At 61.9% G+C, this 16,225-nt stretch overlaps 1 protein-coding gene and 1 long non-coding RNA gene across 16 annotated transcripts; one reads left to right on the plus strand and one right to left on the minus strand.

Moving 5' to 3' along the window:
* Nucleotides 1-883: 883 nt before the first annotated feature.
* Nucleotides 884-12,565, minus strand: LOC106558903 (glycine-rich cell wall structural protein 1-like). Of its 13 annotated transcripts, XM_038540636.1 has the most exons (32): nucleotides 12,466-12,558; nucleotides 12,229-12,261; nucleotides 11,640-11,669; nucleotides 11,493-11,522; nucleotides 10,884-10,919; nucleotides 10,537-10,569; nucleotides 10,380-10,439; nucleotides 10,076-10,108; nucleotides 9,919-9,972; nucleotides 9,265-9,297; nucleotides 9,138-9,179; nucleotides 8,230-8,262; nucleotides 8,080-8,139; nucleotides 7,227-7,259; nucleotides 6,873-6,902; nucleotides 6,759-6,791; nucleotides 6,136-6,171; nucleotides 5,671-5,700; nucleotides 4,565-4,618; nucleotides 4,397-4,429; nucleotides 4,271-4,306; nucleotides 4,003-4,038; nucleotides 3,283-3,327; nucleotides 2,955-2,984; nucleotides 2,828-2,860; nucleotides 2,394-2,441; nucleotides 2,292-2,321; nucleotides 2,146-2,205; nucleotides 1,940-2,023; nucleotides 1,598-1,642; nucleotides 1,449-1,499; nucleotides 884-1,228 (listed from the first exon to the last, which is right to left on the minus strand). In XM_038540636.1, exons 1-32 carry the CDS (start codon nucleotides 12,530-12,532, stop codon nucleotides 1,221-1,223), a joined length of 1,299 nt encoding a protein of 432 aa, XP_038396564.1. In that variant the 5' UTR covers nucleotides 12,533-12,558; the 3' UTR covers nucleotides 884-1,220. The 13 variants fall into 13 exon arrangements, with proteins under 13 accessions (XP_038396564.1, XP_038396567.1, XP_038396571.1 ...); XM_038540639.1 differs by lacking the exon at nucleotides 11,640-11,669 and having other exon boundaries at nucleotides 12,466-12,565; XM_038540643.1 differs by lacking the exon at nucleotides 10,537-10,569.
* Nucleotides 4,581-15,863, plus strand: LOC111096323. Of its 3 annotated transcripts, XR_005360963.1 has the most exons (5): nucleotides 4,581-4,854; nucleotides 5,424-5,605; nucleotides 11,761-12,130; nucleotides 12,963-13,036; nucleotides 13,363-15,863. It is a non-coding gene; the product is annotated as an uncharacterized LOC111096323 (long non-coding RNA). The 3 variants fall into 3 exon arrangements; XR_005360961.1 differs by lacking the exon at nucleotides 12,963-13,036 and having other exon boundaries at nucleotides 4,583-4,854; XR_005360962.1 differs by lacking the exon at nucleotides 12,963-13,036 and having other exon boundaries at nucleotides 4,584-4,854; nucleotides 5,424-5,591.
* Nucleotides 15,864-16,225: the final 362 nt, after the last annotated feature.

Raw genomic sequence — 16,225 nt, forward strand, 5'->3', positions numbered from 1 at the left:
CTTTGTAAATCAGGCTGTAAAAAAATGAGGGTTCCTCATAAGTTACCCAATCCTATCAAACTGGAAATGTCCACATAAGTACTTCTGTCAGGTGGCAAGAGGTATGGGCTTGGGAGGGCACAGGGAGAGAACAGAGGCCGAGAGGGATGGTTCTGGGCCTGGCCTGGCTCTGAGTAGTTCAGAATAGCAGGTCAGTCCCCAGTTGTGCAACTACCCCCACCCCTGAGCTCCCCACCCCCCTTTCTGGAGGAGGGCGGGGAGGATTTTGCTTCTGCATTTCTGGGAAAGCAGGATAAGAAAAAGCAGCCATCTAGTAGCACTAATATGGATACTGGATTAGTCACTGGCTTTTTGAGACGTTTGAAAGCGTTCAGTAATCTGAGCTATTATTATTATTATTTTTTTTTTTTTTTTTATGATAGTCACACACAGAGAGAGAGAGAGGCAGAGACACAGGCAGAGGGAGAAGCAGGCTCTATGCACTGGGAGCCTGACATGGGATTTGATCCCGGGTCTCCAGGATCGCGCCCTGGGGCAAAGGCAGGCGCTAAACTGCTGCACCACCCAGGGATCCCCCAATCTGAGCTATTAAATGACTGATTTATTAATTTCCAAGAGCCCCTTAAGTGCTTAGGAAGAAGTAACTGGTTGGATTTGTAGATCAAGGAGATTCCGTGTGTAATTGAAGCGTATAAGGAAATTGGGTTAATCAGGTTTGTAAGGTGCGCTGAATGTTCAGGGGGAAGTCAGAACTGTTAAACTCATAATCTTTTTTTTTTTTCAAACTCATAATCTGAGCATTAATCAGAGAATGTGAAAGTGAGTTTTATATCCTAATTATAAAATTAATCAGTACAATAACACTGGGAAGCACGTGGAAGGCTTAAGAGAAAAAGATTTTTTGCTTTAATAGGTTGATTATAAACATGGACATCAATAATGCACAGGTCCCCTAACTGGGATGTGGCTCCCCCTCTGGATGGTGACAAAGCGCTGCCCCGTTAGGGAACAGGTGAATGAGGTGACGGCCCGCAGCAGCACACAGCACGCAGCCAAACAGGGAAGCACGTCGCCTTCATTAATACTTTCAGCCTGCAGGAGACCCCAGGCCAGAAGCACGCACCCGGGTCTGGGCGCCCTTGCCCAACACCCCAGGCTGCGTCCAGGGTGCTCAGGAGGGGTCAGCAGCAGGGCCTCAGGGCTCAGCGCCTCCCAAGAGGTCAGGGGCCTGGGGAGAGGCAGGGCGCTGGTGAGGTCTGGACCCCTCCTCGTCTCCCAGGGCCCCCAAACTGTCCCTCTTCCTCCTCTGGTCTCTAAGTCACTCAACAGATACCCACAGGCGACCTGAGAGCCCGCTGTCCCTCCAAGGGCTGGGGAGCCAGCCTGGAGGGGCAACAGTGGTAGCAGAGGGCGAGGGGGGGCGGGCAGGGCCACCATGACTGTCTCACCTCCATAGCCGTTTCCCAGGCCGCTGCTGCCTCTCTTCGCATCAGGGCTGCCTAAGGCACAGACAAGCCGGGGCGCCGGGTCATAAGGGACGTCAGAGTCCTTCTGCCCTGCCCGGCTTCACCCCAGGCCCTGGGAGACCACCACTCACCGAAGGGTCCGGGGCCCAGCTCTGGCCTCAGCTGTCCATAGGTCGCTGGGGGGAGGGACAAAAGGTGGGAGCACTGAGTCCCCGGTGGCCCTCACCCAGGGTCTTCACCGCCCCATCCTGATCTCGTGTCCAGGCTCCTGCTCAGGGTCCCCTGCTCTACCTGTCTCTCCTCAAACCCCATCCCTTCCCACCTAATCCCTCCTGTCCCTGTTCTACTCCTGCTCTCCGGGGCACTGGGTGGGCCTAGCCCAAGCCCCTGCTCCCGACAGGCACCCCTACAAGCCCATGATGCTCCTCCATGCACCCCATTACCTGGCTGGCTCCCGACCCCTGGATACGCACCTCCAGCCCCATATCCAGGCTTTGGGGCGAGGCCCCAGGGCTGGACAGAGGGCCAGGAAGAGCTGCGGAGGGCCCCGGCCTGACCTGCAGAGGAGGGCTGCTATGAGCACCCCGGCCCTCCGGAGCTGGACAACCAGGATGCCGCAACCTTCCCGGGACCTCAGAGGTCCCAGGCCGCAGTTCATCCCCTAAACACTCGTTCCTACCATTTCCTTCGGGGCCTGGAACTGCTGCTTTGGGGTAGGCAGGTGCTTCCTCCCCGTAGCCTGTAAAAGATCCAAGAGATTCCGGCCTGGCCCCTGGACATCCCTCTCCCTCATCCCCTGCCCTCTGCCCTCTGCCCCCCACTCACCGTTCCTAAGGCCATTGGCCCCAGGGAACTCTGGAGGAGGGAGGAGGAAGTCAGACAGGAGTAGCCCCTGGGCCCCCACCCCACCCCAGCACCCCCAGGCACCTGGCTGCAGGAAGACCCCGGCTCCCAGACCATTCCCATAAACAAAACCTGCAAGACAGAAGGAGAGGAGGGCTGGGTGGGCGGCGGGGGTGGGGGCTCAGGTGACCAGTTACTGGAAAGACAGGAGGCGGCAGGCAGACAGACAGACTGGCTCAGAGGCAACCCGGAGAGGGCCTCACACACTGTACCGCTCAACCAGCTGACCCTGTGCAAGGCCTACCTTCTGGAAGCCTCTCCTGGGCTCCCTGGGGGCAGCCTCCCTCTCGCCCAGGGCTGTATGTCAGTCTGCCCCTGTGCCCTCCCCAGATGCCACACCTGTCCCTGGCTGACCTGCTGGCCCAGTGGCGTGTGCCGGCTCAGTAAGGAGAGCCAAGCACAGGAGGGCTGGCCATGGGGAAGACAGCAGCTTGCGCCCAGGGGCCCAGGGGACTCACCGACTTTCTGAGGCTTGAGGCCACCACCAAAGCCTGAGAGGGAGGAATGGCAGAGACGGGGTCGGAGAGAGCTGAGCAAGGGCGCGGGAAGGGGGCAGGGGAAAGGCCTCCTCACCCAGTTCTGTACCTACTCCATAGCCATTCGGGAGCTGGGACCCTGTGAGGGGAATGGGGATCAGCTGAGAGTACCCAGACTTTCCCTAACTCACCAGGGAGCAAGTAGGAACCTGAGGGGTTGGGGGTGGGGGACAGAGGGACACCCCCTACCGACAGGGAATAGAACAGGAAAAAACAGACTTCGCATTCAGCGAGAGAGCCTGCGGGTAGACTGGGGGAGGGACTTCCTGGCCTTGAGGAGCCTGAGCAGCTAAGCCTACAGGGGCCCAAGGACAGTGGAGGAGTGACCCCAGGAGTGCCCCAGTGTCCTAGGACGTGGGGACAGAGAGCAGTCACACCTGCTTTCTGAGGCTTCAGTCCCCAGGAGATGCCCGGAGTCGGTGCTAGGAGGAAGGCCAAGGGACAGGAGTGAGCCAAGGGCCAGGAGGAGGCTGTGCTGCAGCCTGCCCTGGGGGCCGGGGCGGGGGCGCTGCCAACGGGGGTCACCCAGGGTCTCAGGGCCAGAGTCAGGCTTCCCCTCAGCTCGCTGTGACCTCAGTCCCGCTAGAGTGGCTGTGGGGGCTTCCGAGCAGCCCAGCTAGACCCAGCCCCTCCTGTGACCAGGCATCCCTGGTGCCACTCCTGGTGCCCCCCAACCCCCCACACTGACCTGGGAACTTGCCATTCTGCACTGGGGGAGAGGGCTGAGATTTGGGACCCCAGTTGCCCCCTTTATCAGAAGGGGCCCCCGAAGTGGGAGACTTGGGGAGAAGCAGTGGAGGGACCCTCCCATTGCAGGGACCTAGATCGGGGAGGAAGCGGGAGGGCAGTGAACCCAGGCGGCACCTTCCCCGGGTGCTCTCCTGGCCTGAGCCTGGCCAAGCCAGCAGCCTGCAGCGACCTCCAGGGCAGACAGCTTCCAGGGGGGCCACTGGCTAGGCCACACAAAGCCCCAGCCCCGTGGTGCTTGGGGACAAGGTGACCCCGCCATCTAGCACGGCTCCTCTGCCTTCCAACAACACCCTCCGGCCTCTCCTGATGTGCCTCCCTTCACCCCCAGCCCCACCTGGGAGCCTCACCTGACTGGGCCCTCAACCCATTTCCGTTGCCATATCCTGCAGAGAAAAAGCAGGGACGTGAGGGGGAGCTATACGGGGAGGGGTGGGTCCTGGAGGGAGGCAGGAGGAGGTGCAGGACCACAATGGGAGGGTTCTCACTTGCCTGGCTTTTGAAGTTTCACACCCCCTCCCAGAGCTGCAGGAGACAGGCGGCTTCGGACTTCAGACCTCAAGCCCCGGCAGAGCCCCCCCCCAGTCCCCCGTCCTCCCCAGCCCCCACTGCACTCACCTGCTGGGAGCTGCAGCCGGGGCCCTGGCAAGTATCCTGGGGGGAAGAGCAGGCATGAGGGCAGAGGCTGGGCGGCAGCAGCTGCAGGGCAGGGCAGAGGAGGGGCATGGGGTGGGGGGGGCTCACCTGGCTTTGGAGGGCTCAGGCCCCTTCCCAGGCCTGCGGAGAGACAGAAACAGGCTGAGTGACAAGTGGGCCTTCCCCAGGACCCCACTCTGCCCCAGGAGGCCCTGTGCCCCCTCCTCCCCCCGCCCCCTCTCCCCAGCACCCCAGGGCCCCCCCTGCCTCTCTCACCTGGCTGGGCCCCCTCTCCTGGGAAGGTTCCTGCTCCCAGCCCGTTCCTGTAGACTGGGAGACAGGGTGTGGGTTGTGAGGGGGAAAGGAGGGGTGGGTGGAGAGTTTCCTGGGGTAGAGAAGAGTAGGGCCCCATCCTGACACCGACCCCAATTCCCAAGTTTTCCCACAGCACCAAGTAATTCTCCCGACATCAGCTGGATGTCTGACTATGTCACTCAGTCCTGGCACCAGCCACCTGCAGACACCGGCACTTCTGACCCGCTGGCTATGAACCGCACTCCCTGGGGGTGAGTGATTTGCTACAGCAGCTCACAGAACTCAGGGAAACAGGTTACCTACTAGAACATAGGCCTCTTACAGGGCCAAGAGCTCAGGACCGGCAGATGAGAGGCATGCAGAGGGCAGACTTGGGGGAAGGCCTGAGGGGCCTCAGCCCTGCCCTTGGGTCCCCCCCTCCCCCCCCCCCCCCCCCCCCCCCCCCCCGCCTCTCCGCACCTCCAGGGCTCCAGGGGGCACCTCCAGGGGGCACCTCCAGGGGCAGCTCCGGGGGGGGCACCTCCAGGGGCAGCTCCACGGGGGTGGGCACCTCCATAGGAGGACAACTCCATGGGGGCACCTCCAGGGGGCACCTCCACGGGGGGCACCTCCAGGGGGCAACCGTCCCAGTGGCTCTCCCAACCCAGCCCTTCTCAGGGTTTGGGGAGGCTTCCTTGCACTGGCCCGCTGGTGACTCTTTCAATCTCCAGCCCGCCCCCTCCCTAGAAGTCAAAGGGTGAACCCGGATCACAAGGTGGGTTCCCCTGGCAACTAGCTCCCCCCTTAGGTGACTTAGTTGCTCTGCAAATCACTTCACTAGCCACAAAAGACACCTGCACCCCCTCACTGAGGAGAGTCCAAGACTGAGGAGCTCTGCGGGAACTAGAGACCCCACAGTTACTTCCTACTAGAAGTCACGGTATCACAGGGAGAGACTCCACCTGGCTTCAGCTTCCCGCCCTCACTGATGCCTGGAGAGATGCAGCAGGTGAGCCCCCGAAGGTGAGCGCCTGCCCCCATTTTGGCCCCTCCCCAGAACCCCTGGCGTCTGTCTGCCGCCTCCCTACCTGGTCTGTAGCCCATGGGAACCACAGGGCCTGTGGGGACAGGAGAGGCCCAGTAGGAAGGCCAGGGCTCAGACAAGGAACCCGGGCCTCCTGAGCCTCCTGCCACCTCTGCTCAGTCACCAGCCCCGCCCTTGCCCTTTCCTGGTCGGGCAGGACGCCTGATGGCAGCGCTCCTCTCCCCTCAGCACCTGCCCTGGGGCTGTGGGGAGCAGGGGGGCCCTGGGGGAGGAGGGATGGATGGGGGGTGGGGGGAGGCTGGATGAATGGGGGGTAGGGTGGGGGATGAGCAGGGGGCTAGGGTGGGGGAACCGCCTGTGGTCCCCCCTCAGAGTTTAGCAGAATCAGGGGTCCTGGAGGCCCTGTCAGCTGCTCCTAAGCCTTCACCAGCCCTGCCCCTGCAAGGCCTGGAGGGAGGGGGGTGAGGATGCCCAGACTTGTACCCCCCAGGCCCCTCCAGTCTCTCACCTGGCTGGGCTCCCAGCCCGTTGCCGTTCCCGAATCCTGGGGGGCAGATGGACAGGGGATGTAGTGGGGGCAGGGGAGCTCAGGTTTGGGGGAGGTGCAGAAAGGCAGGGGTGAGGCTGACCTGGCTTTGGGGTTTACTGCCCCACCTTGGCCTTGGCCGGGGGAGGTGGAGGCTGATGTTGCCCCTGCCCTGACCTCTCCTCAGGGTCCCCTATGCACCCCCCACACTCTGTTCCTGCTTTTCTCCCAACTCCTGGGACCCAAACCCAGCTATCCTCACATGGCTGGGCTCCTGGTCCATTTTCGTTACCACATCCAGGGAGGAGGAACAGACAGTGTTTGAGGGGTTCAGGAGGAGGCAGTGGGTGAAAGGCTGCCTCCTCCCTCCCCGGGTTTCAGGGGCTTCCCGCCCCTCCCGGCCACAGGCCAGGCTCTGCCCCCCGCACCACATGGAGGCCAGCCCTCTGCCTTCCTCTGGCCCCGGGAGAAGCCTGGGCCCCAGCCCTGGGAAGGCCATGCCCCGCAGCGGTTCCCAGACCCTAGGGAGTGACAGGGAGGCTGAGGAGGGGGTGCTCTGGCTTCAGGGGGTTCATGGATATAAATGAGTCCGGGGCAGGACCCACCTGGCTTCTGAGGCTTCGTGCCCACCCCAAAGCCTGGAGAAGACACAGGAGCAGGTGAGGCACCTGGGAGTCCTGTCCCAAGGCCTCCCCAGGGCCTCCCCACTTTGCTCCTACCTGCTCCATATCCATTCTGGGTTGCTAGGCCTGTGGGAAGAGGAAGGGTGGGTTGGGGTATTTGGGGTCCAGCTGAGGTAGATGTGAAGGGGCCCCCTTCAGAGCCAAGCCAGAAAGCTGGAATCCCAGAGGCCTCCTCTCAGCACTCCCTCAATTATTTACCAATCCTACCCCAACAAGGCCTGGAGGGAGGCAGGAGAGGAGCCCAGAGGCGGCTCCCCAGGCCCCCCAGTCTCTCACCTGGCTGGGCTCCCAGCCCGTTGCCATTCCCAAATCCTGGGGGGCAGTTGGGGGGCTGTATGAATGGGGTGGAGCTTAGGTTTGGGAGTGGAGATAGGCAGGGGCGAGGCTCACCTGGCTTCTGGGGCTTCATACCCCCTCCAAAGCCTGGTGGAGACAGGGAGCAGATGAGGGCCCAGTCCCCATCTCTGGGTGTCCCCAGAGCCCTGGGAAACCCCTACCTGGTCCGTAGCCATTTTGAGTCACAGGACCTTATGGGAGGTAAGAGGGGCTCTGGGCCAGTGTCTCTGAGGCTCCCCCTGGAACCTGGACCCTGTGGCTCTAAATCCACTGCCACCCCCACCCAGTTGAATCCCTGACCTGGAGCCCAGCTCCCTGGGGAGCCTGAATGCCACCCCCGCCGCCTGGGTCCCATCTGGTGGGGTGTCACGGCCACCACGGGCATCAGCCAGCCAGGGAGACGGGCTCTGTGCCACGGCTTCGCCTCACGGAGCACAGGGTTAGTGCAAGCTCCTGCCACCTGGCCTCTGAGCTGTTCCAGTGCCTGCGCCCTCTGTCCTCTGTCGGAGGCCCCAGCTCAAGGACCCCCAGATTTTTCAGTGGGCCCCAGCCAGCAGTCTTCCCCAGCCTCCTCTCCCCAAATGCTCCTGGCTCCCCCCAGGGGGCACCGCGGCCCCCTTCCTCAAGCTCCTTTCCCATCCCCCATCTCAGCGCACCCCAGGTCCTGCAGGTCTCCCACCCGGCTATGCTAGGGCAGCTCACAGCAGGTGGGAGAGGAGGCAGTGGCAAGGGGGTGTCACGTGGCTTCTGTGGCTTTAGTTCTCCCAGGCATGGGGAGGGCCAGGAGGCCAGCTGTGTGTCCACCTGGCCCCTCTTCCTCCCTCGGAACTGGGGGCAGGCCCCGAATCATAACTAGGCCTGGGCCGCCTCAGTGACCCCCCACGCACCTGGAACCCCAGAGCCTCACCTGGTTGGGCTCCTGCTTCTGGGAAGGCACCGCCTCCTAGCCCATTCCCATTCCTGAATCCTGGGGAGACAGAGCGAGAGGGAGTAAGGGGGTGTGGGGCTCAGGAGCACAGATGAAGACAGCTGACAGGGAGACAACTAGGGGGCTCACCTGGCTTCTGTGGACTTACACCTGCTCCCAGGCCTGGGGGAGAGGAGCCGGTGAGGGACCCAGAAGCTCAGCCCTGGCTTCCAGCTTCAACCCGCCCCCTCACTACCCCCCACTCCCAAAGCTGCATGATTTAGTGGCCAGGGGACCAGGGGGTGACACAGAAGAGCTGGGTGCCGCTGAAACAGGCCCCCACCCTCCTCCACTCTGCCGTCTGGATCCCAGCCCTCCCCTCACACATCCGTCCTCTCAGCCTGGCGACCAGAGTCGGGCAGGGGGTCGTGGGGCCTGTGACAGGAGAGGGGCTGAGGAGGTGAGGCAGCGAGGGACCCACCCCCCAGACCTGTCCCCACAGCTGCCCTCCATCCGCCTGGCCCCTGCCTAACCCCTGGTCTCCCTGCCACTGTGAAGCCAAGTCCAGCTTCCTGGAGCCCAGGGTGGTTCACCCCGGCTTAAAACCCCAAGGGTGTGCCCACTGCAAGGTCAGAGCCCCCCAGCCTCAGGCGGCAGGCTCCATCCTCCCTTACCAAGTCCCGGGTTGGATTCCCCAGGACGGGGCGTGGCCCAGGGCAGCTACTGGGGTGCTAGGGGAATGACTGGGCCCCTAAGAGCCCCTCTGCTGGGAATCAAGGCCGGGGATCCTGACCTCTCCATCCACGTGACACCGTCCCCCCCCCCCCCCCCCGCCTGCCCCAGCTGCCCCAGCGATGGGCCCCCTGCATGGCCAGCTCCATGGCCTGGAGAGGAGAGGCTTGGATGGAGGACAGAGTCGGAGGGACAAGCCACATGTGGGCGTCATCCCATCCTATGCCCCAGACATCTCCCCTCCCCCCAGAAATCAATCTTCTGCCCTCCAGTCCCTGCCCTCCCTAGCTCCTCCCCAGACCCCAGCTTGGCCCAGGTGTCCTCACCTGGCTGGGCTCCGACTCCCATTCTGTTCCCATTGCCGAATGCTGGGAAGACAGCAAGAGGGAGTGAGGGGGACGCCGGAGGCTGGGAGGAAGACGGCAGGTTGGGACAGAGGGGCGCGCGGCTCACCTGGCTTTTGAGGCTTCCCGCCCCCTCCAACTCCTGAGAAAGGGTCAGGGACCAGCTGAGGGGGCCTGGAGCTCCCCTGAACCCCCACACCCGTGCACATGCCCCGGCCCCCGCCCTACCTGGTCCCTGGCCGCCATTCTGAGTCATGGGGCCTGGGGAAACCAGGGGAGCAGGGCTGGAACAGCACAAACGTGGCTGCTCTGGGGAGCCCTCATCCTCTCCTGTGCTGCCCTCATAGGACCCCGTGTCCCTTAGCTGCTCGGAAGTCCCTCCCCCAGATGGCTCCCCCGCAGGAGTGACAGGGGCGTCCCTGCCCCAAGCCGGGGGCCCCCTCTCCCCTCACCTGGCTTGAGGAGGCCTGGGGAGAGGCAGAGGCTTCCCCACCCCCTGCCCTGCCCCCCAACTTTCTCCCCCATTCATTCCCTCCTTCCTTTTTTTTTTTTTTAAAGAGTTTATTTATTTATTCACGAGGGAGACAGAGACACAGGCAGAGGGAGAAGCAGGCTCCCTGCGGGGAGCCCCAGTAGGACTGGATCCTGGATCCCAGGGTCATGCCCTGAGCCAAAAGCAGACACTCAACCGCTGAGCCACCCAGGCAGCCCTCCTTCCCTCCTTCCAACCCCACCCCCGGGCTCAGGCTCCAGGTGTCCTCACCTGGCTGGGCTCCCAGCCCTGGGAAGGCACCCATTCCCAGTCCATTTCCGTATTCTGGGGAGACAAAGCCAGAGGGAATAAAGAAGAGGGAGATGGGCGTCAGAGGGAGCCTGACAGAAGGCAGGCTGGGGGGGGCGGCATGCAGCGGTCATCTCACCTGGCTTCTGGGGTTGCACACCACCTCCAAAACCTGGGGACAGAGATGTGGTAGGTGAGGGGGTCCCAGGGACCCAGCCTCTTTCCGGCTCCGTAGCCATGCTGGGCTGAGGAGGAGGGCAGAGGGCTTCTGGGGTCCCAGCTGAAGTGGGGGTGAAACAGGGGTGCCCTTCCCCCCCTCCCCAAAACTTTTATGGCCTTTCTTTTCCATTTCCAAAGAGTCCCCAGGTCTGCCCTAGGGGAGCCTGGGAGACCTCCCAATGCTGACCCAGCCTCCTCAGCAACCCCCCCTTCCCCCGTCTCACCTGGCTGGGTGACAGCACCCGGGAAGGCCCCTGCTGCCAGCCCATTTCCGTTCCCAAACCCTGGGGAGACAGAGCGGGAAGCTGTCAGGCTGGAATAAGGGAATAATGCGGGAGGGCGGCAGAGCAGAGATGGGGGGTGACAGGGCGGGAGGCTCACCTGGCTTCTGGGCTCTCACACCCGCTCTGATGCCTGAGAGGGACATGGGGATCGAGTGGGGGTCTCAGCTCCCATTTCACAAATACCTCTGGCATCCTGACCCCAGCTCCCAATCACCCCGAGCCCACCTCTTCCTGTGGGTGGAGGACCCACGGGGAGAGGGAGGGATGAATGGGGTGATTTGGAGTCCTAGCTGGAGTGGGGGTACAGGACCCTTGGACCCAGCCAGAAACAGCAAACTGAAAAACTCCCTACCTGCCCCTCAATCATTAAAAAATCCTGATCCTCCCCCCTCAGGCCGGGGAGGAAGGCAGAGAGAACCAACCCCCAGAGTCTACCGATCTCACCTGGCTGTGTTCCCAGTCCATTCCCGTTCCCAAATCCTGGGGGGACAGATGGAGATAAGGGGTGTGAGAGAAAGGTGGGGAGCCAGAGCAGAGCTGGGGTGTGCCCACCTGGCTTCCGAGGTTTAATAGCCCCTCTGCAGCCAGGGGGTACCCAGGGAGTAGGTGAGGGTCCCAGGATTCCCTCCTGCGGGGTCTCCCGGGACACATCCCCCACAGCCATTCTGGCTCCGGTAGGTCCACCCCAGGGGGTGGAGGGCCCCGCTGGTGCCGGGCAGGGGCCCTGGAGCCCACTTCTAGCCGGCCCAGAGGGCGCGCAGCGAGCAGATTTGCGCCCCCCCCCCTCCGCACGGGGCCCCACGGGGTGGCACGGAGAACAAGCAGGGACAGGGAGGGGTTGGGGGTGCCCGGGTTGTGGCACACGGGTGAGATGGCGCCAGAACAGTCTTGGTGTCCTAGGTGGAGGGCAGTGTGCGCACGAGGGAAAGGAGACGCGGAAGGGGGCACCAGTTCGCTGCTCTGAGGGGGGTGGGGTGGAGTCAGCAGCGTCCCCACATATTGTTGAGGTGGCTGCTTCTCCTAACCCCAAGATCCCATTTGCCCGTCTCTCACCTGCTCCCAGGCCACCGAGGGGGCCATAGCCTGGCGGGGATGGGGGGAAGAGATAAGAAGTTGAGCCCTAAGGACCAAGAGCTGGGGTGCCTCCCCCTGTTCGGAGGACACAGCTGCTCCCGCCTGCCCACCCTCCCCCAGCTTTACCTGATCTGTAGCCATTGGGGCTCCCTAAGCCTGTGGGTTGTGGAGAAGGGGGTTAACTTCCTTCCCGGAAATCTCACCCTCCCAGTGCCTCACCCCCTGATCTTTCTTTCCTGCTGCTCAGGTGCATCAAGTCTCGGGAGAGAGCCCCTTGGACCCCACAGATCCCAGCGTGAAGACCCTTCTGTGCCACTCTGCGCCCACCAGCCCCAGCCCTTGGCCCGTCTTCTTCCCTCCTGCCGCACCTCCAGGCCTTTGCCCCTTCTCACTGCCAGGGGGTCCTTACCCTCCCTGTCACAGCTTGGCCCCCTTGAAGACCCACTTCCAAGCCTCTCCTCTGCAGTGTTCTCCCGCCCGGAGTTGGGGTTCTGCACATCTCACCCCGGTTCCAAAGACTCCCCACACCTGAGCTGACTACGGACAAGACTGTCTGCCATGAAGTCAGCGAGGGACCCTGACCCCTCCTGGGCCCTACATCTGGATCCCAGAACCAGGTAGCGAACATCTGGGGCCCTCCCTCAGAGATCTCCCAGACCCTAGGGGACAGACGAGGGCCTCTTCCTTGACCTCAGTGCCAGGAGGGACCACTTACCTTTCCCTAGGCCTGGAGACAACGGAGGTAGCCCTGGGGAGCAAGGAGGTGCAGACTCAGGGTGGGGACCCCAGAGATGGAGAGGGAGAAGGACCTAGGCATCTATCCCTAAGCTCCCAACACCCTGCCCAGGCCAGACCTCACATGCCCAACCCCCTCTCCAGAGCCCTGACACTGGCCCAATGCTATACCTCGACCTCCCAGCCCCCACCTCAGCTGCCCACCTCCCGCCCTCACCGCCTTGAAGGCTCTCAGAAGTCAAGCAGAGCAGGAAAAAGGCCGTGGGGAAGGCCCAGGTGCCCATGATGCCGAGTGCAGTGGGAGGGCACACACCCTTTGGACCTTTAAACACCCCTGCTGGGTGGGGGCTCTCACCCAGGCCCCCCAGCTGTGAGTGGAGAGGCTCTGTTGGCAGACCCAGGGGGCTGGCCCCCCACCTCCCTCTGTGGCAGGACTCCAGACCCTGGCCTTCTCCTGCCCCACCCCTCATCTATCATGAGTGCTGACAGCCGGGACAGGCCCCCACCTGGCCCCTGAGACTCCTCCACCCCTGTCAGGATTGGGGCCCTGGCGCCAGGCCTTGGGGGCTCAGATTCCCTCCCAGCAGCTGGCAAGGGGGAGGCAGGCACCCCAGGCCCAGCCCACATACAACTGGAGACAGGAGGGAAAGCCAGGCCCAGAAATGTGGGGGTGGCTGACAGGGGAGGCTCAGAATGACTTACTGTGTTACACAGAGAGCCGGGGGCAGAGGTCACCGAGTTCCAGAGGCATGTAGAGAAGCAAGAGCGAAGGAGATGAGGTCTGACAGGTCAGTTGTCCAAGAAGAGCCAGGCTATTGGCTTATCTAACCCTGGAGACTCCAGGACCACACCAGGAGGTGCCCTGGGCTTCCAGCTGAGACTCTGAGTAGAAGCGTGGGCCCCAGCCTCCCTCCCCTGAGAGGTGGTGATTCACAGGGAGCCTCTCCAGGGAGCCCTGCCATTGCTTGAAGGCTCACTGGGGCCCTCCTGCTGCAGGGCCCTCGTGTGTCACCTCCAGCTTCTGCTCCGCTGCAGCCGCAGTGACTCTAACTCTGGGGGAAATGGCGGGGGCACTGCTTAGGTGTGATGAGGACAGTGAGCACTTTGTTTCTAGGTGGTGGCAGATGAGCCTGCAGCCCGGGCCAGGAGCCAAGTACGGGAAGACAGAAGAGGCAGGCCTAGAAGTGCCAGGAGCGAACCCCACTGAGCTGGCTGGGGACAGCAGTGACTCAGGCCCCCCAGGCGCTAGTCCAGAAGGCTCCACACCCTGTCTGCTGATGGTCTGGCCCCTGCCCAGCGGGCCACTCCTGGCACCTCTGGCGAAGGTGGGCAGCCTGCCAGGTCAGGCTGGCTGACAGGGTGGCGCTACAGTGGGGAGTGGGCAACACAGGAGTCTGTTTGCACACACAAGAACCACACTCATGTGCACACACCCGGCCATCCCCATGGTGTCCACCATCGTCCTCTCCCTCCCCCCAGCACACACACACAAGGTCCCCTGTTCCCTGTTCCCACTGGGTCCCCTTGGCCCAACGCTCCAGTGCAGCCCCCCATAAGCCCACCACTTTCCCTGCCTGGCATAGAGCCGTGACCCAGAGTGCTGAGGACTGGACCTTTGACTGGCTGCTGGGAGGGGCCAGGGGCCACTCCACGAGAGCCCAGAACATCTGGAATAATCTATTCAGATTCCCTGGGAAGGGCTTTCCTGCCGGGCCACCTGCTCCACCGTATGACTGCAAGCACCCACTCCCTGGCCTCATTGAGGTCTTCAGAGTGGTCGTGCGGTTACAAGGCTGGGTGCCGGATTCAGATTCAGATTGGGTTCAAACACCCGCTCTATCTGCCTGGGATGCTGGAGCAGGAACCCAATCTCCCTGAACCTGTTCTCTTTCCTGTAAAATGATGACACTAACAGTTTTACTGTGTCAGGACTATTGGGGGAGCTGCTGCTCACACCACTTAACAGATGGGCAACAGGCAGAGAGAAGGAACATGCTTCAGAGGATACAACTCCTAAGCAGTGGGCCTGGCACTTGAAGCCAGGCGGTCTGCAGGCCCAGTCACCCCAGACACTGCATTGCTCTCTGCCTGCCCTATGTCAGTCTGGGCCCGAGATGTCTGCTTCAGACTTTGGAGAGCCCATGGCCCCCTATACAGACCCAGACACAAGGCTTGCCCCACAGGGTGCCAGGAAGCTTGGCCCAGGATGTGGGCACAGACTACGAGGGGCCGTGCAGGAGGTACACTGCTGCTAGGCTACTGCCAAAATGAATGCTGATGCCCACTGCCACTGCCAGGCTGCCTGGGTGCTGGCAGGGCCTGTGGAAATGCCTGCCAGCCTGGGGACTTGGGCCAGCTTGATGCTGCTCAGGGGCTCGGCCAAGCCCAGTTGGGCACCCCAGGCCCACGCAATGGCACCACCCCCACCCCAGCACATCCAATCCCTTCAGGTCATCCCTAGCTGTACCCAGGCCAAGCTGGCCTAAGAGCATATGAACCATTTGGGGGCTGGGAGAGTCCCTGGTGGAGCCCTGGCCTGGGGTACCCTTCCCCCTAGGGGTGAGGGGACATGGTGGCCCAGCTTCCAAGTAGAGGAGCAACTTTGAGAGGACAGAGCCCAGGGCAAGGCGACAGCTGGGTGTTGAAAGTGCAAGGCAGCGGCCCAGGAAGTATGTCGCCTCAAGGGCAGAGCCCAGAGCCATCAATAGACCCCCACCCAGCTGCTCAGAGCAGCACCTGCCAGGGTGGGAATTGAGGGAGGACAGCTGAAGGGGAGGGCAGGAGCCTTTGGGACCTGCAAGTGCACTGAAGTCCCCTCAGGTCACCCTCCTGGCCCTCTATCTGACAGCTCTTTTGCCCCATTCCTGCACTGGGACACCTTTGTCAGCACCCCCCAGGCACTTGCACGGTGCAAAGCTGACCTCTATTAACTCCCTCTCTCCACTCACCTACCAGTTGGTTAAAACCTACCCCAACGTGAAGTAGAGCACGTACAGAAGCGTGCACAAGACAGAAGTGTACAATTGAACAAATACCCACAAAATGAACACCTACAGTAGCTGGCACCAAGATCGAGGAACAGGACATAGAACATATCCAGCTCCCCAGAAGCACCCATCACAATCTCCTCCTCTGTTAGGGTGGCCATGTGTGTGCTTGGGGCCCTCATTTCCTTCTTTTCTTAAGTCACATCAGTCCTGTTCTGTGGCCGCAACCCAAGGGCTTCCCAGGTGAGCGGTGACTGTCTTCCTTGGGAGAGTCTGGGTGCTGCCACCGTGCTGCTGTGGCCGTGGGACACATGGGGGCGCCCGGGGCTCAGGCCGGCTCTCACCTGAGTGCAGGCAGGACCCGGAACCCCAACGTCTGGGCGGGGCGTTGGGGGGCCTTCCTCCCGGACAGAGCTCCAGGCCAGTTCTTTGGTCTCGGGACGTGCAGACCAGTGCCTCTGCCCCCGTGGTCCCGGGGCGGTGTGGGGTCTCGGTTCCTCTCCTCCAGGAACTTCCTTTTGGTCCAGGCACCTGCTTTGAAAACTGCAAAACACTATGTAAACGCGGTAATGTTACTGTTATTATTTAACAGTGAGTAAACTCTTACTGTGCGCCTGCTCAGCCTTGAGCTAAGCACTTCCCATTCATTTTTCTTATTTAGTTCTACCCTACAAGGAGGTAGGAACTATTCTTTTTTTTTTTTTTAAAGATTTTATTTATTTATTCATGGGAGACACAGAGAGAAAGCAAAGGGAGAAGCAGGCTCCTTGCGAGGAGCCCAATATGGGACTCTATCCCAGATCCCAGGATCACGCCCGGAGCAGAAGGCAGACACCCAACCACTGAGCCACCCAGGCATCCCGGAACTATTCTTTCTACTTTACAAACATGGAAATGGGTCCAGAGAGATAAAACAACTTGCTCGTGATTAGCACAGTTTCTGTGTGCGGCAAAGCAGCAAAGAGCCCTAATTTTCCTAACTCTACGGCC

This window comes from Canis lupus, chromosome 6 (assembly GCF_011100685.1).
Source record: "Canis lupus familiaris isolate Mischka breed German Shepherd chromosome 6, alternate assembly UU_Cfam_GSD_1.0, whole genome shotgun sequence".
NCBI classification, from domain to species: Eukaryota; Metazoa; Chordata; class Mammalia; order Carnivora; family Canidae; genus Canis; species Canis lupus.